The following is a 24900-nucleotide window of genomic DNA, read 5'->3' on the forward strand; positions in this document are numbered from 1 at the left end:
CCTGCGGATCTCTTGACCTGGCGCAATACCTGTCCAGTTTTTTGTTGAGGCGAGACGCCATCATGTCCACCATTGGTCTTTCCCAACGGGTTACCAGCATGTGGAAGACTTCTGGATGAAGTCCCCACTCTCCCGGGTGAAGATCGTGTCTGCTGAGGAAGTCTGCTTCCCAGTTGTCCACTCCCGGGATGAACACTGCTGACAGTGCTATCACATGATTCTCTGCCCAGCGAAGAATCCTTGCAGCTTCTGCCATTGCCCTCCTGCTTCTTGTGCCGCCCTGTCTGTTCACATGGGCGACTGCCGTGATGTTGTCCGACTGGATCAATACCGGTTTTCCCTGAAGCAGAGGTTCTGCCTGGTTTAGAGCATTGTATATTGCTCTTAGTTCCAGAATGTTTATGTGAAGAGACGTTTCCAGGCTCGTCCATACTCCCTGGAAGTTTCTTCCTTGTGTGACTGCTCCCCAGCCTCTCAGGCTGGCGTCCGTGGTCACCAGGATCCAATCCTGTATGCCGAATCTGCGGCCCTCCAATAGATGAGCACTCTGCAACCACCACAGAAGAGACACCCTTGTCCTTGGAGACAGGGTTATCCGTAGGTGCATCTGAAGATGCGACCCTGACCATTTGTCCAACAGATCCCTTTGGAAAATTCTTGCGTGGAATCTGCCGAATGGAATCGCTTCGTAAGAAGCCACCATTTTTCCCAGGACTCTTGTGCATTGATGTACAGACACCTTTCCTGGTTTTAGGAGGTTCCTGACAAGCTCGGATAACTCCTTGGCTTTTTCCTCCGGGAGAAAAACCTTTTTCTGAACCGTGTCCAGAATCATCCCTAGGAACAGCAGACGAGTTGTCGGCATTAACTGGGATTTTGGAATATTCAGAATCCACCCGTGCTGTTTTAGCACTTCTTGAGACAGTGCTAATCCCATCTCTAGCTGTTCTCTGGACCTCGCCCTTATTAGGAGATCGTCCAAGTATGGGATAATTAATACGCCTTTTCTTCGAAGAAGAATCATCATCTCGGCCATTACCTTTGTAAAGATCCGAGGTGCCGTGGACAATCCGAACGGCAGCGTCTGAAACTGATAGTGACAGTTTTGTACAACGAACCTGAGGTACCCCTGGTGTGAGGGGTAAATTGGAACGTGGAGATACGCATCCTTGATGTCCAAGGATACCATAAAGTTCCCCTCTTCCAGGTTCGCTATCACTGCTCTGAGTGACTCCATTTTGAACTTGAACTTCTTTATGTACAGGTTCAAGGACTTCAGATTTAGAATAGGCCTTACCGAGCCATCCGGCTTCGGTACCACAAAAAGAGTGGAATAATACCCCTTCCCTTGTTGCAGAAGAGGTACCTTGACTATCACCTGCTGAGAGTACAGCTTGTGAATGGCTTCCAACACCGTCTCCCTTTCGGAGGGGGACGTTGGTAAAGCAGACCTCAGGAAACGGCGAGGTGGATCTGTCTCTAATTCCAACCTGTATCCCTGAGATATTATCTGCAGGATCCAGGGATCTACTTGCGAGTGAGCCCACTGCGCGCTGTAATTTTTGAGACGACCGCCCACCGTCCCCGAGTCCGCTTGAGAAGCCCCAGCGTCATGCTGAGGCTTTTGTAGAAGCCGGGGAGGGCTTCTGATCCTGGGAAGGAGCTGCGTGTTGCTGTCTCTTCCCTCGACCTTTGCCTCGTGGCAAATATGAATAGCCCTTTGCTCTCTTATTTTTAAAGGAACGAAAGGGCTGCGGTTGAAAAGTCGGTGCCTTTTTCTGTTGGGGAGTGACTTGAGGTAGAAAGGTGGATTTCCCGGCTGTAGCCGTGGCCACCAAATCTGATAGACCGACTCCAAATAACTCCTCCCCCTTATACGGCAAAACTTCCATATGCCGTTTTGAATCCGCATCGCCTGTCCACTGTCGCGTCCATAAAGCTCTTCTGGCCGAAATGGACATAGCACTTACCCGTGATGCCAGTGTGCATATATCCCTCTGTGCATCACGCATATAAAGAAATGCATCCTTTATTTGTTCTAACGACAGTAGAATATTGTCCCTGTCCAGGGTATCAATATTTTCAATCAGGGATTCTGACCAAACTACCCCCGCACTGCCCATCCAGGCAGTTGCTACAGCTGGTCGTAGTATAACACCTGCATGTGTGTATATACTTTTTTGGATATTTTCCATCCTCCTATCTGATGGATCTTTAAGTGCGGCCGTCTCAGGAGAGGGTAACGCCACTTGTTTAGATAAGCGTGTTAGCGCCTTGTCCACCCTAGGAGGTGTTTCCCAGCGCTCCCTAACCTCTGGCGGGAAAGGGTATAATGCCAATAATTTCTTTGAAATTATCAGCTTTTTATCAGGGGCAACCCACGCTTCATTACACACGTCATTTAGTTCTTCTGATTCAGGAAAAACTATAGGTAGTTTTTTCATACCCCACATAATACCCTGTTTAGTGGTACCTGTAGTATCAGCTAAATGTAACGCCTCCTTCATTGCCAAAATCATATAACGTGTGGCCCTACTGGAAAATACGGTTGATTCGTCACCGTCACCACTGGAGTCATCGCCTGTGTCTGGGTCTGTGTCGACCGACTGAGGCAAAGGGCGTTTCACAGCCCCTGACGGTGTTTGAGTCGCCTGGACAGGCACTAATTGATTGTCCGGCCGTCTCATGTCGTCAAACGACTGCTTTAGCGTGTTGACACTATCCCGTAGTTCCATAAATAAAGGCATCCATTCTGGTGTCGACCCCCTAGGAGGTGACATCCCCATATTTGGCAATTGCTCCGCCTCCACACCAATATCGTCCTCATACATGTCGACACACACGTACCGACACACAGCAGACACACAGGGAATGCTCCTAATGAAGACAGGACCCACTAGCCCTTTGGGGAGACAGAGGGAGAGTTTGCCAGCACACACCAAAAGCGCTATATATATATCAGGGATAGCCTTATAATAAGTGCTCCCCTATAGCTGCTTTGTTATATAAAAATATCGCCATAAATTTGCCCCCCCTCTCTGTTTTACCCTGTTTCTGTAGTGCAGTGCAGGGGAGAGACCTGGGAGCCGTCCTGACCAGCGGAGCTGTGAGAGGAAATGGCGCCGTGTGCTGAGGAGATAGGCCCCGCCCCTTTTCCGGCGGGCTCGTCTCCCGCTATTTTGAGAAATCAGGCAGGGGTTAAATATCTCCATATAGCCTCTAGGGCTATATGTGAGGTATTTTTAGCCTTTATAGGTACTCATTTTGCCTCCCAGGGCGCCCCCCTCCCAGCGCCCTGCACCCTCAGTGACTGCCGTGTGAAGTGTGCTGAGAGGAAAATGGCGCACAGCTGCAGTGCTGTGCGCTACCTTTAGAAGACTGCAGGAGTCTTCAGCCGCCGATTCTGGACCTCTTCTGTCTTCAGCATCTGCAAGGGGGCCGGCGGCGCGGCTCCGGTGACCATCCAGGCTGTACCTGTGATCGTCCCTCTGGAGCTTGATGTCCAGTAGCCAAGAAGCCAATCCATCCTGCACGCAGGTGAGTTGACTCCTTCTCCCCTCAGTCCCTCGCTGCAGTGATCCTGTTGCCAGCAGGAATCACTGTAACATAAAAAACCTAGCTAAACTTTCTCTAAGCAGCTCTTTAGGAGAGCCACCTAGATTGCACCCTTCTCGGCCGGGCACAAAAATCTAACTGGAGTCTGGAGGAGGGTCATAGGGGGAGGAGCCAGTGCACACCACCTGATCGGAAAAGCTTTACTTTTTGTGCCCTGTCTCCTGCGGAGCCGCTATTCCCCATGGTCCTTTCAGGAACCCCAGCATCCACTAGGACGATAGAGAAAAAGGGCTATACCAAGTGCAAGTGAATGTTCTCTAAATGATTTAAATTTAATGACTATAAACTGATCCAGAAGTTGATGCGGAAATAGACCTTGCTCACCTGATTTGAATTCAACTGAATGCAATGTTTGGCTCCGGGAATGAGTGCCCAGAGCTACTCAACTGGCCGCGCTGTAAACCCACGACTAGGGGATCTCTGCATGCACCTTCCTGAGGTGTGAGCAGAAATCAAACTAGTGCTGCGATGCTGGGTGGGGGCTCACCAAAGCATCGCGCCAGGCGCTCAAGTCAGAAATGCAGTTTACCGTGACTAAGCCCCAGGCATCAGCCGCAATAAACTGCATCTCCCAACTTAAGTGCATGGTGCAATGAGAACAATTGAATCACTTCCAGGGACTCATTCCTGGTGCTAAACATCGCATTCAATTGAAATCCCCCCCTTTGAGACAAACCATATGTGTGTGTTTGAAGTATGTTTTGTCCTTGTGTTGACAGTGCGTGTACTATATAGTCTTCTGTATACACGTAGGAAAAAGTCACAGCAAGCGGATTTTTCACATGCAGAACTAACACTGCAAGCTTATGAAAGGCAAGGAAAAACCAAAATGTAAGACCTCCACATGAACTACTATTTAACAAAAAATCCATAAAACTGCAAAGTAATGGAGAATATGGTGACATAAAAGGAAACCTAGACAGATAAAGAAGGGTAAACGTTCCCATGACTTGAGCACTTTGAGAACGGCAACCTACCTGCTCCATCCTGAAAGCACTGCACATCGTCTTCTTGGTAAGGAACAGGTTGCTGGAGCATTGTATTACCATCTACCTGAAGTTCACTGTTCGGAGGGATGTTATAAACAAATCTTTTCGTAGTTTGGTTTTTCCGCCTTGGCTTGCTGGCCTCTTGTACATTGACTGAATTAGAACCCATATCATTCCACACAAACACCTTTCCCTGAGCGGGGGGCTCAATTTCTGTCACTTCAGGAGAGCTGTCCTGAATCCAAGTAGAATCATTGGCTTGGAAGTTATCAGTAGGCGTTTCATCTAAATTGAATCCATCTGTCTCCAGCTTTGCGTTGGTTGCCAAACTAGTAAGATTGCGGGTGGCCCAGAAGCTGGCTGTTTTCTGATCCCGCGAAGGAACCCCATCTTTATTCTTTCTCTTGTTATAGCTTACAACAACGGTCTCTGGAGCTTCAGATTTTATACTTATGTTCAAGGCATCTTTGATGAAATTACGACATGACTGGACAACCTCCGTCATCTGTAGATAGCTGGCCACGGTCATTACTTCAATGGCATTTTGACTGGTAAGTACAAGGTTACCAGAGTACATGAAGTCCAAGATGACTGAAAAACCATGGATAGCAACAACGTCCAAGTACGTTACAGTGGTTTGGTCACGGCTTTCTTTGTTTGTGAAACAATATAAGGTTTTAAAAAAGCGGCTGCCTGCAACCAGGATATTCTTGTGAGCGCGGAACACCTTGCCATTTACCACTATGTTGACATCACAAAGAATGCCTTTCTTTCTCTGGTCATTGAGTTCTTGCAGAAGCTGATAGCAGTAGGAATTCTCATTTGGCTTAGTGCTATAGTCACTGTAGCTTTCTGGCACTTCCTGTTTTATTTCAGGCTCCTGTAAAGAAGAATAAAATGGTTAGCAAATATAAAGAAAATCAATGTATTCTATATAGTTAGAATACATAGCACATGTGCTAGTATAAATCCTGCAATTTAAGGGAAAACACACACACACAGGCTATATCACATATAAATTGTTACATATATGCAGATTATAATGATCCCTTAGAATGTAAGCTCTCAAGAGTAGGGCCCTCTTCCCTCATGTGCTTATACTTTTCTTACTTTAATAATCCTCAACTGCCCAAATCCCGCAGTTTTTTGGCCACCTGGAACTTATCTCCATGTTTACTGGTGTAGTTATGCTTAGTTGCCCTGTACTTGTCCTATATTGTCTTCAACTGTAAGTCACTGCTTTCCTGTTTTGATTATGTGCATATGTACTCTGTAATTGGGCGCTGCGGAACCCTTGTGGCGCCATATAAATAAAAGGATAATAATAATAAATAATAATAATCAAATTTGGTCCATGGACCCAATCCTATGTGCCCCCCCCCCTCAAAAAAAAAATTAAAAAAATAACATATCTATTTTACTAAAGTCCCCAACAGCTATAGGCTTTATAAAAAGGTATGATTTATATAAATTTGTAAGAATGCAACATATAGCTAAATTAGATATTCTACATAAAGAACTAGTCATAGAAGATAGTATCCTGTCCTATTGGCTGTTGTACTACCACAGGTGTGCATGGATAACACAGCACAATGGTGTATCATGGAGCACCTGCTGAAAGCTGATTCCTTCTTATTTTACCATCTACATTGTGCTGCAAAACTGGATGTAAAGGCTGCAGCCCTGGGCCAACTCATCATACAGATATAAAATGGGTCATAAGCCCTAAGCTTCCTTCTTGTGCCCTGGGATCTGACGTGAAATGATCTAATTTAAATATTGGTTTGTAGTTGACACATTGTGGCAGCACAGTACATGGAGGCTGTGATATCTGGCAGCAGCAGCGTGACATCATCACACATGGACACTGGCAATAACAGCCATAGGGACACACATGCACGGGGACCTGTGACCCATTGGGGAGCAGCCACGTAGCGACACGTCCCTGACCCGGCACCCACCTGGGGCTAGAGGGGGGAGTGACAGGAAGGGGAGCTGGGGGACTGGCAGGGGAGGGCGGGGAGCAGCTTCCGGCCTGGGTCCCACACCAGCCAAGGCCCCTCTTAGTGTATGTAGGTCACCCCACCCCTCCCGGGGAGAGGCAGATACAGTAATCAGCTTAGGGTGGGGGATCAGCCATATCTACAAGGACATTCTTCCCAGCTGTCCAACAGCGACCCCCCCCCCCCCCCCCCTATTTCTACCCGTGATCGCGATACGCCTTCTCCATTTACTATGCACGCGATGCCCCTTCCCTTCTCCACTACGTGCATACTACAGGGCCCCCTCTCTCCCCTATACACATACAGTATGATCAGAGTAACCCCTGCACAGCCAGCCCATGAAGGTGTCACCTGCCGGGGAGCCTCCCAGCGCCGGGTGTGCTGGACACGGGGGAGGCTGTACACAACGTATAATAATAATAATAATGCTGCAGTACAATGTGGTGTAATAATAATAACAACAACAGTGAGGGGGGCAGCGGGCGGCCTTACCTGGGCTGCGGGGTCGCCGTGCCGGTGCTCCGCGGTCTGGCAGTGCCGGAGCAGCAGGACCCGCTTGTAGTTGCGGGTGCCCTTGGCCAGCTCGTCGTGGCCGCCGTGGCCGGGCTCCTTGTGGCACCAGGCACAGGACATCAGGCCGGTCTCCTGGCAGAAACGCAGCCAGGGGAACTCCTGCAGCCAGGAGCCCTGGAAGGAGCAGTGCAGGCTAGGCATCAGGGACTGGGAGCGGGCGGCGGGGATCAGGCCGAAGCGCCGAGGCCCATCTCCCTCCTCCGCGGCCGCCGGCTCTCCCCTCCCGCCCTGACCGGCCGCTGCTGCCGCCGCTTCCTCGTCCTCCTCCTCTTCTTCCTCCTCCTCGTCGTCATCGTCGCTGCTGTCCCCGGTCGCCGCACTGCCCGCCGCACTCTGCCGGTGCTCCGCCCGGGCGCCCAGCACCACCCCAGGATAGGCCTCGGACTCCTCCTCGTCGTCATCCAGCAAGCCCTCGGCGTCCAGCTCCACTTCCACCTCCTCCTCGTCCGGCCCGCCGCCGCCGCCTCCCCCATTCAGCTGCCGGCCCAGGGCCCAGGCCGGGGCCTCCTCCACGGAGAGTACCCCGGAGCCGACGCCATTGTTGTTGTTATTGTTCACAGGGGGTCCCGCGGCGGGCAGGCCGCCACCTCCCCGGAAGGCCAAGGTCCTGCGGTTCATCTCCGCCATGGCGGCGTCTCCCGGACCGTCCAACCGGGGACCGCGAGCTCCTGCCGGGGGTGGGGGGGCAGCCACGCGCCCTTCCTCGTGCCGCCGCCCGGTGAGACGGGATGTGTCTACCAACAGGGAGACGCCTCACCGAGCCGCTCACCCGGCGGCCGACGTGTCGCACAGAGCCGGCCTCCTTCCCCCAGCGTCACCTCGTCCAGCCCCGAGCCGAGCACCGTGGAAGAGATAGCGCCGCAGCCGCGTCTTTCCTGCACGGCCGAGGTCGAATGGCAAATGAACAACGGACTGCACCCACAATGCACCGGGGCGCTGTCCGGAGAGGGGGAGTCAGGGGGGCGGGTGAGGTGGGGGAGGCCTCCTCTCTGCACAGCAGCCTCACCCCACTGTGTCTGCAGTGCTGCACCCTGCCTGAGGGCAGCCTCTCCCCCGGCATCCGCCGCCAGGGTCAGCAGGCACCCCGCACCCCCATTACCTCCCCACAACCGCCATTGGCGGGGGATGGGGTGCTCCCTGCAGAGTACCTGCCTGTATAATGCACCATAGCATCTACCATACCTGCCTGTATAGTACGCCTTACCTGCCTGTATAATACACCTTACCTGCCTGTATAATACGCCTTACCTGCCTGTATAATACGCCTTACCTGCCTGTATAATACACCTTACCTGCCTGTATAATACGCCTTACCTGCCTGTATAATACGCCTTACCTGCCTCTCAAAACCACAAATTTGAAATCTGTGTTTACACCAACAGCGCTTTTTATAAAACCAATTATATTGTAAATATCACCATTACATCCCTTATTGGCAGTTTCCTGTAGTGGATCCTTCAGTGGATATTGACTGATGTAGTTTCTCCAGGATATAGCAACATGTGGGGAGATATAAGAACAAGAAACCAATGTGTAGTATGTTCCTTCTCTATGTCAACTGAATCTTTTACACAAAGACTAGTAGTGGTTCTGTGCGTACCCCACTCACACTATCAGATATATTTAAGCTCATCAAGGTTTCTTTTCCAGTACCAAGGCCTGATTCACTTGAACTACGCCTGGTACAATGGATGTAATCAATGGTATACTGATGGAGCGTACCCCAAAACTCACACTCGCGAGAAGGGTGGTAAACACATCAAGGTATCTTTTATAGACTTGAAAATGTCTAGGTGGAGCGTACCGAAAAACTCACACTCATAGGGGCGATAATACACACATCAAGGTATCTTTAAGGTGACAGGAGAGATCTAGGGATCCACTTATGCGTACCCAAAACTCACAGTTCTTAAAGTCTTCGTACTCCCATCAAGGTATCTTTAAAGTTCGGCTCCCCTGTCCCCTGTCCAAAATTCTTAGTGGTGACGTTCTTGCCTCCCCAAATAAAGGAACTCAATCTCCTCGGATTTTATATAGGGGGGTACAGAAATTTATTGGCAGTCACGAATACAGACAGATTGTCTTAAAACCATAAAGACACACAATATACAAAAATAGAACAGTTCCTAGGCAGAACCGGCAAGGAAAAAACTAAAGGGGTTCCCCAAAAAAACGGGATAGCCCTTTTAAATATAAAATCAAGAATAAAAAATCCAATGAATAAAAATCCGGAAAGAATTGTCACTACTCACACTCCTGCTTGTCAACAAGTTTCGGCCCTGGCCTGGGCCTTTATCGAGACATGGTGGAGTGTGGTTGTGACTCGATATTTAAAGGACAGCTGTCCAATCAAAAAATAGCAGGAAATGATGTCATAATTAATTATTATTTTTATCTTTATTTTCTATGTATATAGATCCTCCTTGCCGTTTCCGCAGAGGATTACAAAATACACATCATTTATAAACAACCTCAATGGGTTTATGTTTTTAAAATATGAAGGATTTCACATTGGTAAAGCATTTCTTTCGTTCACGCCGGACCGGAAGTGCGGCATCGCTGAGTATCATGGGGATTGTGGTTCATTAAGTCCTATGTATTGGACGGACTTTCTGTTGATTATTTCCGCTCCTGAGGTTTCTGGGAGGCGTAGTCCTTTTGTGCTTTCTCCTTCTAGGCGGAAACTGTCATATCCGGAAGTATCGCACTTCCGCCGACGAGGTTCATGGGAAATGTAGTTTCTAAGGTTTGTAATGAAAGACAAAGTCCAGGACTTCACCGTTTTGGTTGTACTATGAATAAATACAATACACAAACTAAAATGAGTGATTTAGTAAAAAAACAACAATATGTGAACAATGTGATATATATGGAGAAAGATATTGAAAAAGGGCAGTTATATAGGAAAGTTCTTATATATATTATTGTACCAAATTTACAGCGCAGAACCGGACCAATCACATAAACCATTTAAGCTCAAAGTCGTTATTTAAGCCTGTAGGGTGTAATGTATTATAATTAAAAATGCAGTTCATTTCCATTTTGGCCAGGCTTGTTGCTGTGTTATTATTACGCTGAGAGCTTTTTATATGCCTTAGACCACAGAACGCACTTATATCTGAGGTGCGACACTCATGTACTAATTTAAAATGGGCAGAGAGTGAATGGGAGTCCATTCCTTTTTTAATATTTCTGATATGTTCTCCCAGCCTGATTTTAAACGGTCTTGATGTGCGCCCTATGTAAGTGAGATTACACTTGCATGTAATAGCATATACTATATTCTTTGTGTCGCAAGTAATAAAGTCCCTTATCTCAATGGCTTTTCCTGTATAATGCACCTTACCTGCCTGTATAGTACGCCTTAACTGCCTGTGTATTGCACCTTACTTGCCTGAATAATGCACCTTACTTGCCTGAATAATGCACCTTACCTGCCTGTATATTGCACCTTACCTGCCTGTATAATGCACCTTACCTGCCTAAGTAATGCGCCTTACCTGCTTGTATAATGCGCCTTACCTGCCTATGTAATGCGCCTTACCTGCCTGTATAGTACGCCTTACCTGCCTGTGTATTGCACTTTACTTGCCTAAATAATGCACCTTACCTGCCTGTATAATGCACCTTACCTGCCTGTATAATGCACCTTACCTGCCTGTATAGTACGCCTTACCTGCCTGTATAATGCACCTTACCTGCCTGTATAGTACGCCTTACCTGCCTGAATAATGCACCTTACCTGCCTGTATAGTACGCCTTACCTGCCTGTGTATTGCACCTTACCTGCCTGTATATTGCACCTTACCTGCCTGTATAGTACACCTTACCTGCCTGTATAGTACACCTTACCTGCCTGTATAGTACACCTTACCTGCCTGTATAGTACGCCTTACCTGCCTGTATAATGCGCCTTACCTGCCTGTATAGTACACCTTACCTGCCTGTAAAATGTACCTTACCTGCCTGTAAAATGTACCTTACCTGCCTGTATAATACACCTTACCTGCCTGTATAATGCACCTTACCTGCCTGTATAGTACGCCTTACCTGCCTGTTTAATGCACCTTACCTGCCTGTATATTGCACCTTACCTGCCTGTATATTGCACCTTACCTGCATGTATAATGCACCTTACCTGCCTGTATAATGCACCTTATCTGCCTGTATAATGCGCCTTACCTGCTTGTATAATGCGCTTTACCTGCTTGTATAATGCGCCTTACCTGCCTATGTAATGCGCCTTACCTGCCTGTATAGTACGCCTTACCTGCCTGTATAGTACGCCTTACCTGCCTGTATAGTACGCCTTACCTGCCTGTATAGTACACCTTACCTGCCTGTATATTACGCCTTACCTGCCTGTATATTGCACCTTACCTGCCTGTATAAAGCACCGTACCTACCTATGTAATGCACCTTACCTGCCTGTATAGTACACCTTACCTGCCTGTATAATGCGCCTTACCTGCCTGTATAATGCGCCTTACCTGCCCGTATAATGCACCTTACCTGCCTGTATAATGCACCTTACCTGCCTGTATAATGCACCTTACCTGCCTGTATATTACACCTTACCTGCCTGTATATTACGCCTTACCTGCCTGTATAGTGCACCTTACCTGCCTGTATATTGCGCCTTACCTGCCTGTATATTGCACCCTACCTGCCTGTATATTGCACCCTACCTGCCTGTATATTGCACCTTACCTGCCTGTATAAAGCACCGTACCTACCTATGTAATGCACCTTACCTGCCTGTATAGTACATCTTACCTGCCTGTATAATGCGCCTTACCTGCCTGTATAATGCACCTTACCTGCCTGTATAATGCACCTTACCTGCCTGTATATTACACCTTACCTGCCTGTATATTACGCCTTACCTGCCTGTATAGTGCACCTTACCTGCCTGTATATTGCGCCTTACCTGCCTGTATATTGCACCCTACCTGCCTGTATATTGCACCCTACCTGCCTGTATATTGCACCTTACCTGCCTGTATAATGGGATCTATAGTTACAGAGTTACTTCCTGTATAATGGTGTCTCCGGATACAGGTTACCTGCCTGTACAATGGTGTCTCTGGGTAAAGGTCACCTGCCTGTATAATGGTGTCTCTGCGTACAGGTTACCTGCCTGTATAATGGTGTCTCTGGGTACAGGCCTTGCCTGTGTAATGGTGTATCTGGGTACAGGTTACCTCTCTGTATGATGGTGTCTCTGGGTACAGGCCTTGCCTGTGTAATGGTGTCTCTGGGTACAGGTTACTTGCCTGTATAATGGTGTCTCTGGGTACAGGTTACTTGCCTGTGTAATGGTGTCTCTGGGTACAGGTTACTTGCCTGTGTAATGGTGTCACTGGGTACAGGTCTTGCCTGTGTAATGGTGTATCTGGGTACAGGTTACCTGTCTGTGTAATGGTGTCTCTGGGTACAGGCCTTGCCTGTATAATGGTGTCTCTGGGTACAAGTTACTTGCCTGTGTAATGCTGTCTCTAGGTACACGTTACCTGTCTGTATAATGGTGTCTCTGGGTACAGGTTACTTGCCTGTGTAATGGTGTCTCTGGGTACAGGTTACTTGCCTGTGTAATGGTGTCACTGGGTACAGGTCTTGCCTGTGTAATGGTGTATCTGGGTACAGGTTACCTGTCTGTGTAATGGTGTCTCTGGGTACAGGCCTTGCCTGTATAATGGTGTCTCTGGGTACAAGTTACTTGCCTGTGTAATGCTGTCTCTAGGTACACGTTACCTGTCTGTATAATGGTGTCTCTGGGTACAGGTTACTTGCCTGTGTAATTATGTTTCTGGGTACAGGTTACCTGCCTGTGTAATGGTGTCTCTGGGTACAGGTTACCTGCTTGAATAATGGTGTCTCTGGGTACAGGTTTCCCACATAATGGTGTCCCTGGGTACAGATTACCTGCATATATAAAGGTATTTCCAGGTACAGGTTACTTGCCTGTATAATGGTATCTCTGGGTACAGAATGCTTGCATGGTGACCTTCAAATTAATATTTATACGTATGTCCAGCTGGTGGGGTAATTATTTGTCCTAAAAGATGTCATGTGATCAAGAGATTTATGTATAGCCCAATAGGACTGCCAGTAAATGATTCAATAAACAGAATATTGTATAAATATGTGGAATTATACATTCCGGGCTTGCCCTTCTCACCAACATGACCTGGGGAGTGTCACCCCTAACCCCCCACATACCACACACACACACACACACACACACACACACACACACACACACACACAATGTCACCCCTAACCCCCACATACCACACACACACACACACACACACACACTAGAGATGAGCGCCGGAAATTTTTCGGGTTTTGTGTTTTGGTTTTGGCTTCGGTTCCGCGGCCGTGTTTTGGGTTCGACCGCGTTTTGGCAAAACCTCACCGAATTTTTTTTGTCGGATTCGGGTGTGTTTTGGATTCGGGTGTTTTTTTCAAAAAACACTAAAAAACAGCTTAAATCATAGAATTTGGGGGTCATTTTGATCCCAAAGTATTATTAACCTCAAAAACCATAATTTACACTAATTTTCAGTCTATTCTGAACACCTCACACCTCACAATATTATTTTTAGTCCTAAAATTTGCACCTAGGTCGCTGGATGACTAAGCTAAGCGACCCTAGTGGCCGACACAAACACCGGGCCCATCTAGGAGTGTCACTGCAGTGTCACGCAGGATGTCCCTTCCAAAAAACCCTCCCCAAACAGCACATGACGCAAAGAAAAAAAGAGGCGCAATGAGGTAGCTGTGTGAGTAAGATAAGCGACCCTAGTGGCCGACACAAACACCTGGCCCATCTAGGAGTGGCACTGCAGTGTCACGCAGGATGGCCCTTCCAAAAAACCCTCCACAAACAGCACATGACGCAAAGAAAAAAAGAGGCGCAATGAGGTAGCTGTGTGAGTAAGATAAGCGACCCTAGTGGCCGACACAAACACCGGGCCCATCTAGGAGTGGCACTGCAGTGTCACGCAGGATGTCCCTTCCAAAAAACCCTCCCCAAACAGCACATGACGCAAAGAAAAAAAGAGGCGCAATGAGGTAGCTGTGTGAGTAAGATAAGCGACCCTAGTGGCCGACACAAACACCGGGCCCATCTAGGAGTGGCACTGCAGTGTCACGCAGGATGTCCCTTCCAAAAAACCCTCCCCAAACAGCACATGACGGAAAGAAAAAAAGAGGCGCAATGAGGTAGCTGTGTGAGTAAGATAAGCGACCCTAGTGGCCGACACAAACACCGGGCCCATCTAGGAGTGTCACTGCAGTGTCACGCAGGATGTCCCTTCCAAAAAACCCTCCCCAAACAGCACATGATGCAAAGAAAAAAAGAGGCGCAATGAGGTAGCTGTGTGAGTAAGATAAGCGACCCTAGTGGCCGACACAAACACCGGGCCCATCTAGGAGTGGCACTGCAGTGTCACGCAGGATGTCCCTTCCAAAAAACCCTCCCCAAACAGCACATGACGCAAAGAAAAATTAAAGAAAAAAGAGGTGCAAGATGGAATTGTCCTTGGGCCCTCCCACCCACCCTTATGTTGTATAAACAGGACATGCACACTTTAACCAACCCATCATTTCAGTGACAGGGTCTGCCACACGACTGTGACTGAAATGACGGGTTGGTTTGGACCCCCACCAAAAAAGAAGCAATTAATCTCTCCTTGCACAAACTGGCTCTACAGAGGCAAGATGTCCACCTCATCATCATCCTCCGATATATCACCGTGTACATCCCCCTCCTCACAGATTATCAATTCGTCCCCACTGGAATCCACCATCTCAGCTCCCTGTGTACTTTGTGGAGGCAATTGCTGCTGGTCAATGTCTCCACGGAGGAATTGATTATAATTCATTTTAATGAACATCATCTTCTCCACATTTTCTGGATGTAACCTCGTACGCCGATTGCTGACAAGGTGAGCGGCGGCACTAAACACTCTTTCGGAGTACACACTTGTGGGAGGGCAACTTAGGTAGAATAAAGCCAGTTTGTGCAAGGGCCTCCAAATTGCCTCTTTTTCCTGCCAGTATAAGTACGGACTGTGTGACGTGCCTACTTGGATGCGGTCACTCATATAATCCTCCACCATTCTTTCAATGGTGAGAGAATCATATGCAGTGACAGTAGACGACATGTCCGTAATCGTTGTCAGGTCCTTCAGTCCGGACCAGATGTCAGCATCAGCAGTCGCTCCAGACTGCCCTGCATCACCGCCAGCGGGTGGGCTCGGAATTCTGAGCCTTTTCCTCGCACCCCCAGTTGCGGGAGAATGTGAAGGAGGAGATGCTGACAGGTCGCGTTCCGCTTGACTTGACAATTTTCTCACCAGCAGGTCTTTCAACCCCAGCAGACTTGTGTCTGCCGGAAAGAGAGATCCAAGGTAGGCTTTAAATCTAGGATCGAGCACGGTGGCCAAAATGTAGTGCTCTGATTTCAACAGATTGACCACCCGTGAATCCTTGTTAAGCGAATTAAGGGCTCCATCCACAAGTCCCACATGCCTAGCGGAATCGCTCCGTGTTAGCTCCTCCTTCAATGTCTCCAGCTTCTTCTGCAAAAGCCTGATGAGGGGAATGACCTGACTCAGGCTGGCAGTGTCTGAACTGACTTCACGTGTGGCAAGTTCAAAGGGCATCAGAACCTTGCACAACGTTGAAATCATTCTCCACTGCACTTGAGACAGGTGCATTCCACCTCCTATATCGTGCTCAATTGTATAGGCTTGAATGGCCTTTTGCTGCTCCTCCAACCTCTGAAGCATATAGAGGGTTGAATTCCACCTCGTTACCACTTCTTGCTTCAGATGATGGCAGGGCAGGTTCAGTAGTTTTTGGTGGTGCTCCAGTCTTCTGTACGTGGTGCCTGTACGCCGAAAGTGTCCCGCAATTCTTCTGGCCACCGACAGCATCTCTTGCACGCCCCTGTCGTTTTTTAAAAAATTCTGCACCACCAAATTCAAGGTATGTGCAAAACATGGGACGTGGTGGAATTTGCCCATATTTAATGCACACACAATATTGCTGGCGTTGTCCGATGCCACAAATCCACAGGAGAGTCCAAGTGGGGTAAGCCATTCCGCGATGATCTTCCTCAGTTGCCGTAAGAGGTTTTCAGCTGTGTGCGTATTCTGGAAAGCGGTGATACAAAGCGTAGCCTGCCTAGGAAAGAGTTGGCGTTTGCGAGATGCTGCTACTGGTGCCGCCGCTGCTGTTCTTGCGGCGGGAGTCCATACATCTACCCAGTGGGCTGTCACAGTCATATAGTCCTAACCCTGCCCTGCTCCACTTGTCCACATGTCCGTGGTTAAGTGGACATTGGGTACAACTGCATTTTTTAGGACACTGGTGAGTCTTTTTCTGACGTCCGTGTACATTCTCGGTATCGCCTGCCTAGAGAAGTGGAACCTAGATGGTATTTGGTAACGGGGGCACACTGCCTCAATAAATTGTCTAGTTCCCTGTGAACTAACGGCGGATACCGGACGCACGTCTAACACCAACATAGTTGTCAAGGCCTCAGTTATCCGCTTTGCAGCAGGATGACTGCTGTGATATTTCATCTTCCTCGCAAAGGACTGTTGGACAGTCAATTGCTTACTGGAAGTAGTACAAGTGGGCTTACGACTTCCCCTCTGGGATGACCATCGTCTCCCAGCAGCAACAACAGCAGCGCCAGCAGCAGTAGGCGTTACACGCAAGGATGCATCGGAGGAATCCCAGGCAGGAGAGGACTCGTCAGAATTGCCAGTGACATGGCCTGCAGGACTATTGGCATTCCTGGGGAAGGAGGAAATTGACACTGAGGGAGTTGGTGGGGTGGTTTGCGTGAGCTTGGTTACAAGAGGAAGGGATTTACTGGTCAGTGGACTGCTTCCGCTGTCGCCCAAAGTTTTTGAACTTGTCACTGACTTATTATGAATGCGCTGCAGGTGACGTATAAGGGAGGATGTTCCGAGGTGGTTAACGTCCTTACCCCTACTTATTACAGCTTGACAAAGGCAACACACGGCTTGACACCTGTTGTCCGCTTTTCTGTTGAAATACCTCCACACTGAAGAGCTGATTTTTTTGGTATTTTCACCAGGCATGTCAACGGCCATATTCCTCCCACGGACAACAGGTGTCTCCCCGGGTGCCTGACTTAAACAAACCACCTCACCATCAGAATCCTCCTGGTCAATTTCCTCCCCAGCGCCAGCAACACCCATATCCTCCTCATCCTGGTGTACTTCAACACTGACATCTTCAATCTGACTATCAGGAACTGGACTGCGGGTGCTCCTTCCAGCACTTGCAGGGGGCGTGCAAATGGTGGAAGGCGCATGCTCTTCACGTCCAGTGTTGGGAAGGTCAGGCATCGCAACCGACACAATTGGACTCTCCTTGTGGATTTGGGATTTCGAAGAACGCACAGTTCTTTGCGGTGCTTTTGCCAGCTTGAGTCTTTTCAGTTTTCTAGCGAGAGGCTGAGTGCTTCCATCCTCATGTGAAGCTGAACCACTAGCCATGAACATAGGCCAGGGCCTCAGCCGTTCCTTGCCACTCCGTGTGGTAAATGGCATATTGGCAAGTTTACGCTTCTCCTCCGACAATTTTATTTTAGGTTTTGGAGTCCTTTTTTTACTGATATTTGGTGTTTTGGATTTGACATGCTCTGTACTATGACATTGGGCATCGGCCTTGGCAGACGACGTTGCTGGCATTTCATCGTCTCGGCCATGACTAGTGGCAGCAGCTTCAGCACGAGGTGGAAGTGGATCTTGATCTTTCCCTAATTTTGGAACCTCAACATTTTTGTTCTCCATATTTTAATAGGCACAACTAAAAGGCACCTCAGGTAAACAATGGAGATGGATGGATACTAGTATACTTATGGATGGACTGCCGAGTGCCGACACAGAGGTAGCTACAGCCGTGGACTACCGTACTGTACTGTGTCTGCTGCTAATATAGACTGGTTGATAATGAGATGTAGTATGTATAAAGAAGAAAGAAAAAAAAAAACACGGGTAGGTGGTATACAATTATGGATGGACTGCCGAGTGCCGACACAGAGGTAGCTACAGCCGTGGACTACCGTACTGTACTGTGTCTGCTGCTAATATAGACTGGTTGATAATGAGATGTAGTATGTATAAAGAAGAAAGAAAAAAAAAAACACGGGTAGGTGGTATACAATTATGGATGGACTGCCGAGTGCCGACACAGAGGTAGCTACAGCCGTGGACTACCGTACTGTACTGTGTCTGCTGCTAATATAGACTGGTTGATAATGAGATGTAGTATGTATAAAGAAGAAAGAAAGAAAAAAACCACGGGAGGTGGTATACAATTATGGATGGACTGCCGAGTGCCGACACAGAGGTAGCTACAGCCGTGGACTACCGTACTGTACTGTGTCTGCTGCTAATATAGACTGGATGATAATGAGATGTAGTATGTATAAAGAAGAAAGAAAAAAAAAACCACGGGTAGGTGGTATACAATTATGGATGGACTGCCGAGTGCCGACACAGAGGTAGCTACAGCCGTGGACTACCGTACTGTACTGTGTCTGCTGCTAATATAGACTGGTTGATAATGAGATGTAGTATGTATAAAGAAGAAAGAAAAAAAAACCACGGGTAGGTGGTATACAATTATGGATGGACTGCCGAGTGCCGACACAGAGGTAGCTACAGCCGTGGACTACCGTACTGTACTGTGTCTGCTGCTAATATAGACTGGTTGATAATGAGATGTAGTATGTATAAAGAAGAAAGAAAAAAAAAACCACGGGTAGGTGGTATACAATTATGGATGGACTGCCGAGTGCCGACACAGAGGTAGCTACAGCCGTGGACTACCGTACTGTACTGTGTCTGCTGCTAATATAGACTGGTTGATAATGAAATGTAGTATGTATAAAGAAGAAAGAAAGAAAAAAACCACGGGAGGTGGTATACAATTATGGATGGACTGCCGAGTGCCGACACAGAGGTAGCTACAGCCGTGGACTACCGTACTGTACTGTGTCTGCTGCTAATATAGACTGGATGATAATGAGATGTAGTATGTATAAAGAAGAAAGAAAAAAAAAACCACGGGTAGGTGGTATACAATTATGGATGGACTGCCGAGTGCCGACACAGAGGTAGCTACAGCCGTGGACTACCGTACTGTACTGTGTCTGCTGCTAATATAGACTGGTTGATAATGAGATGTAGTATGTATAAAGAAGAAAGAAAAAAAAAACCACGGGTAGGTGGTATACAATTATGGATGGACTGCCGAGTGCCGACACAGAGGTAGCTACAGCCGTGGACTACCGTACTGTACTGTGTCTGCTGCTAATATAGACTGGATGATAATGAGATGTAGTATGTATAAAGAAGAAAGAAAAGAAAAACCACGGGTAGGTGGTATACAATTATGGATGGACTGCCGAGTGCCGACACAGAGGTAGCTACAGCTGTGGACTACCGTACTGTACTGTGTCTGCTGCTAATATTGACTGGATGATAATGAGATGTAGTATGTATGTATAAAGAAGAAAGAAAAAAAAAACCACGGGTAGGTGGTATACAATTATGGATGGACTGCCGAGTGCCGACACAGAGGTAGCTACAGCCGTGAACTACCGTACTGTGTCTGCTGCTAATATAGACTGGTTGATAATGAGATGTAGTATGTATAAAGAAGAAAGAAAAAAAAAACCACGGGTAGGTGGTATACAATTATGGATGGACTGCCGAGTGCCGACACAGAGGTAGCTACAGCCGTGGACTACCGTACTGTACTGTGTCTGCTGCTAATATAGACTGGATGATAATGAGATGTAGTATGTATGTATAAAGAAGAAAGAAAAAAAAACCACGGGTAGGTGGTATACAATTATGGATGGACTGCCGAGTGCCGACACAGAGGTAGCTACAGCCGTGAACTACCGTACTGTGTCTGCTGCTAGTAGACTGGATGATAAATAATGATATAAAAAATATATATATATCACTACTGCAGCCGGACAGGTATATATTATATAATGACGGACCTGCTGGAGTGGACACTGTCTGTCAGCAGAATGAGTTTTTTAATTTTTATAGAATAAAAAAACACACAAGTCACACGACGAGTGTACTTTTTCAGGCAGACATTCAATCACAATATACTATACTGGTGGTCAGTGTGGTCAGGTCACTGGTCACAGTGGTCAGTGGTCAGTCACACTGGCAGTGGCACTCTGGCAGCAAAAGTGTGCACTGTTTAATATGTACTCCTGGCTCCTGCTATAACCTATAACTGCTCCCCAGTCTCCCCCACAATTAAGCTGTGTGAGCACAGTCAGATATTATACATAGATGATGCAGCACACTGGGCTGAGCACAGATATGGTATGTGAGTGTGACTGAGTCACTGTGTATCGTTTTTTTCAGGCAGAGAACAAGAACAGAACGGATTATTAAATAATAATAAATTATAAAACTGCACTGGTGGTCAGGTCACTGGTCATCAGTCACTAGTATAACTCCTCCTAAGCTCCAGTAAGTAAATGAAGTGTCTCACTCTCACTCTCCTATCTATTTTAATTTCTAAACGGAGAGGACGCCAGCCACGTCCTCTCCCTATCAATCTCAATGCACGTGTGAAAATGGCCGCGACGCGCGGCTCCTTATATAGAATCCGAGTCTCGCGATAGAATCCGAGCCTCGCGAGAATCCGACAGCGTGATGATGACGTTCGGGCGCGCTCGGGTTAACCGAGCAAGGCGGGAAGATCCGAGTCGCTCGGACCCGTGTAAAAAAACATGAAGTTCGGGCGGGTTCGGATTCAGAGAAACCGAACCCGCTCATCTCTAACACACACACACACACACACACACACAATGTCACCCCTAACCCCCACATATCACACACACAGTATCAGTTTGCATTGACACAGAAAGCCAAGCAGGGGGAGGGGGATGGGGTGCAAAACGTTGTGCAATACTTGGGAGCCAATCTGACATAGGAATTGCTCCATATTGTGTCTTCTTGCAGTTTCTTGTAAGTGAGACTACTCTGTTAATTCTTTTCTTTTTGTTTCTAAGAAAATTATGTGCATGTTTTTGTATGCCATTCTTATTGCTATTGTATGTACTTTCAGCATTGTATTTTTCCTCATATTAAAGTTCATTTATTAAGATTGGACTCTTATGCTTATCAGATTTGTTTTGCCTGTGGATTCAGCTACTCCATACTACATATTTGTACGGGATCCCTTTAATTTGCCGGCTGTCGGGATCCCTGCGGTCAGGAAACAGACGCCAGAATCCCGACAGCCGACAATACCGCCAGCTGGAATCCCAGCGCTACAGGACTATTCCCACTCGTGAACAATAGCCATAGAGTGGGAATAGATTCTGTGGCGAGCGCAGCGATCCCCCAAGGGGACTCTATGCGCTCACCCGGCTGACAGCATACTGGCGGCCGGGATGCCGCTATCAGTATATTGACAGCCGGCATCCCGGGCGCCGGTAAATCATACTGATCCCATTTGTACTACAGGTTATTATTTGGGTGATGATAACTGGGACTTAATTATAACTCTGTAGGGAGATCAGAAAGAAAGTCTGTGGTGATAGCCACTGGAAATTAATAGTGAGTGGGAGCGGGGACAGTTCTAGACCAAGTGGAGCCCAGGGCGACACACCCTGCCCCCCATATCCTCAACACTGCCCCCCACATCAATCGCACTGCTCACACACACTGCCCCCTCCTTCATAGATCCCACTGCTAGTGTTCATTTTGGCACCCTGCACCTCAGTGAGGATGGCAGATTTTTAAGGTCTTGAAGAGCAAAATTTTAAAGTGATTTATCGCTACAGTAAGCTGTAGAGATTCATCACATATTACATTTTGCCCTAAAAAATTAAAACATGCTCTCCTCACTGATTCCCCTCACGGTTAACACTGTCCCCCGTCACATATCACACTGCCTTCCCCTCAGACCTCTACGAGTGCACACTTGCTTTCTGTTCTCTCAAATCATCCCCACAAGTCCGACTCCCGCAGCCCATGGTGGCCCTGCCCCCGTTTCCGCCCTGCTTCTGTTAAGTTAAGGTCATTTAGATGAAGGGCATGTCTAACGACAGGAGTCCAGGCGGCATCTAGGGGCATAGTGCTCAAGCCGCCCCTGAGTGAGAGAGATATGGGGGAGTGTAATCATTTATCTAGAAAGACCAGGTGGCTGGGTTTTTTTTTATTAAACGCTGTGTCAGACCCACATCATACAAACTTAAGTGACTGCTGACCCTGACAAAGTTGCGGACAGATGGGGTCATTCAGACCTGATCGCACACTAGGATTTTTCGCTGCGCTGCGACCAGGTCAGAACTGCGCATGCATTTGCACTGCAATGCACAGGCGCGTCGTACGGCTACAAAGCGGATCGTTGCTGGGCGATGGATTGTACGAAGAATCCATTCATACAGCCGATCGCAAGGAGATTGACAGGAAGAGGGAGTTTGTGGGTGTCAACTGATCGTTTTCTGGGAGTGTTTGGAAAAATGCAGGCGTGTCCAAGCGTTTGCAGGGCGGGTGTCTGACGTCAATTCCGGTCCCGAACAGGCTGAAGTGATCGCAGCGGCTGAGTAAGTCCTGGGCTACTCAGAAACTGCACAAAACTTTTTTGTACTGCTCGGCTGCACATGCGTTCGCACACTTGCAAAGCAAAAATACACTCCCCGATGGGCGGCGACTATCTGCTCACAGCAGTCCAAAAAACTCCTAGCGAGCGATCAGGTCTGAATGACCCCCCAGAGATTGGAATTTCTTGGAACCAGGTTTGTGACAAGAAACTTTTATTTGAGCAAGGTTGCACTGAACAGCACATTCTCAATTCAGTTATTCAATGTACAGTTTTTACAATGGTTTAACTCTTTCATTTCCGTATTTCTCAATTTCGAGGGAATATAGGCTTGCTTTTATAATTATCATGTTTGTTTACTATCAACTGGTGTAGTTTCACATAAGTCGTCATTCAATTTTAAGCTCTATGTATTATTTTTCTGTATGTAAATACCGTTAATACTTTGCACTTTATATCTGAAATAGGTGGAGATGTATTATAGCGGCACGGTTTGTGCCGCTATAGCGCTTCCTGCACCTCATTACCGAGGCGAAGCATGAAGGCACATCTTGTCTGCCGAAGCGGAGGAGTGAAAACGTTGCCCACCTGAGCACACAGCGTATAAGCTAAGTGCTGATGCACTATGTCTCCCTGCCTAGCTGGTTCCAGTGTGCATGTCCAGAATATTGCAGCTATAGTGAGAGCTCACACGCAGCCCGCAGCTGACATCGCTGTCCCTGACTGTGGTGTATGGGTAATGACAACTGCAGCTGTCAAAATCGATAGCTGCAGGTGTCGGAAAAGTCAGCGCTACTTTCCGTTCATACATTGCACTGCACATTGTTGTGCTACTAAAGCACACTCCGCTGCTGTAATCCATGAGGGGAAGCTGTTTCAGCACACATAATGTGTGCTGATATCACTTTCCCCCTGTAACGCTGTCTCATACATCTACCCGTAATGCACTAGCAAGTCACATATATATTCATTTCTGTAAATAACACAGTTGGACAGTGTCTAGGTGCTGCATATAATTGTCACTTAGAAATGCTCACAGTTCATTACAATTCAAAGCATTACTGCATTACATCTAAAATCCTTGTACATTTCTCTGACGTCCTAGTGGATGCTGGGGACTCCGTAAGGACCATGGGGAATAGACGGGCTCTGCAGGAGACTGGGCACTCTAAAAGAAAGATTAGGTACTATCTGGTGTGCACTGGCTCCTCCCTCTATGCCCCTCCTCCAGACCTCAGTTAGAATCTGTGCCCGGCCAGAGCTGGATGCACCTAGTGGGCTCTCCTGAGCCTGCTAGTAAAGAAAGTAATGTTAGGTTTTTTATTTTCAGTGAGATCTGCTGGCAACAGACTCACTGCTACGTGGGACCGAGGGGAGAGAAGCAAACGTACCTGTTCACAGCTAGGTTGCGCTTCTTAGGCTACTGGACACCATTAGCTCCAGAGGGTTCGAACACAGGCAAAGGTCCTCGGTCGTCCGTTCCCGGAGCCGCGCCGCCGTCCCCCTCGCAGAGCCAGAAGATCATAAGTTGGTGATGAAATCGGCGGCTGAAGACTCCTGTCTTCATTAAGGTAGCGCACAGCACCGCAGCTGTGCGCCATTGCTCCCACTGCACACCACACACTCCGGTCACTGTAGGGTGCAGGGCGCTGGGGGGTGCCCTGGGCAGCAATAAGAATACCTTTGGCATAAAAAAGACACATAATACAGTCTGTGACTGTATATGTGTAAAACCCCTGCCATTTTTTAGTCAGAAACAGCGGGACAGAAGCCCGCCGCTGAGGGGGCGGGGCCTTCTTCCTCAGCACACCAGCGCCTTTTCTCTTCACACCTCCGCTGGAAGGACGCTCCCCAGGCTCTCCCCTGCAGTCTCCTGGCACTAAGAGGGTAAAAAGAGAGGGGGGGGCACATAAATTTAGGCAAAAGGTGTATTGATACAGCAGCTATTGGGAAAAATTCACTTCTGGTAGTGTGTATCCCTGTGTATATAGCGCTGTGGTGTGTGCTTGCATACTCTTTCTCTGTCTCCCCATAGACCTTGTGGGGTCCTGTCCTCAGTCAGAGCATTCCCTGTGTGT

General features: G+C 47.9%; 1 protein-coding gene across 1 annotated transcript in view; it reads right to left on the reverse strand.

Annotated features, from left to right (window-relative positions):
- Window positions 1–8152, reverse strand: part of ZBTB10 (zinc finger and BTB domain containing 10) — a 52754-nt gene extending 44602 nt beyond the window's left edge. Inside the window, exons 1-2 of the mRNA XM_063923981.1 lie at window positions 7100–8152; window positions 4593–5484 (exon numbers count right to left, since the gene is read on the reverse strand). Of these exons, the coding sequence (XP_063780051.1) occupies window positions 4593–5484; window positions 7100–7807 (1600 nt within the window). The 5' untranslated portion in view covers window positions 7808–8152. The remainder of the gene's footprint in view (window positions 1–4592; window positions 5485–7099) is intronic.
- Between the last annotated feature and the right edge of the window lie 16748 nt (window positions 8153–24900).

This window comes from Pseudophryne corroboree, chromosome 5, assembly GCF_028390025.1.
Source record: "Pseudophryne corroboree isolate aPseCor3 chromosome 5, aPseCor3.hap2, whole genome shotgun sequence".
NCBI lineage: Eukaryota > Metazoa > Chordata > Amphibia > Anura > Myobatrachidae > Pseudophryne > Pseudophryne corroboree.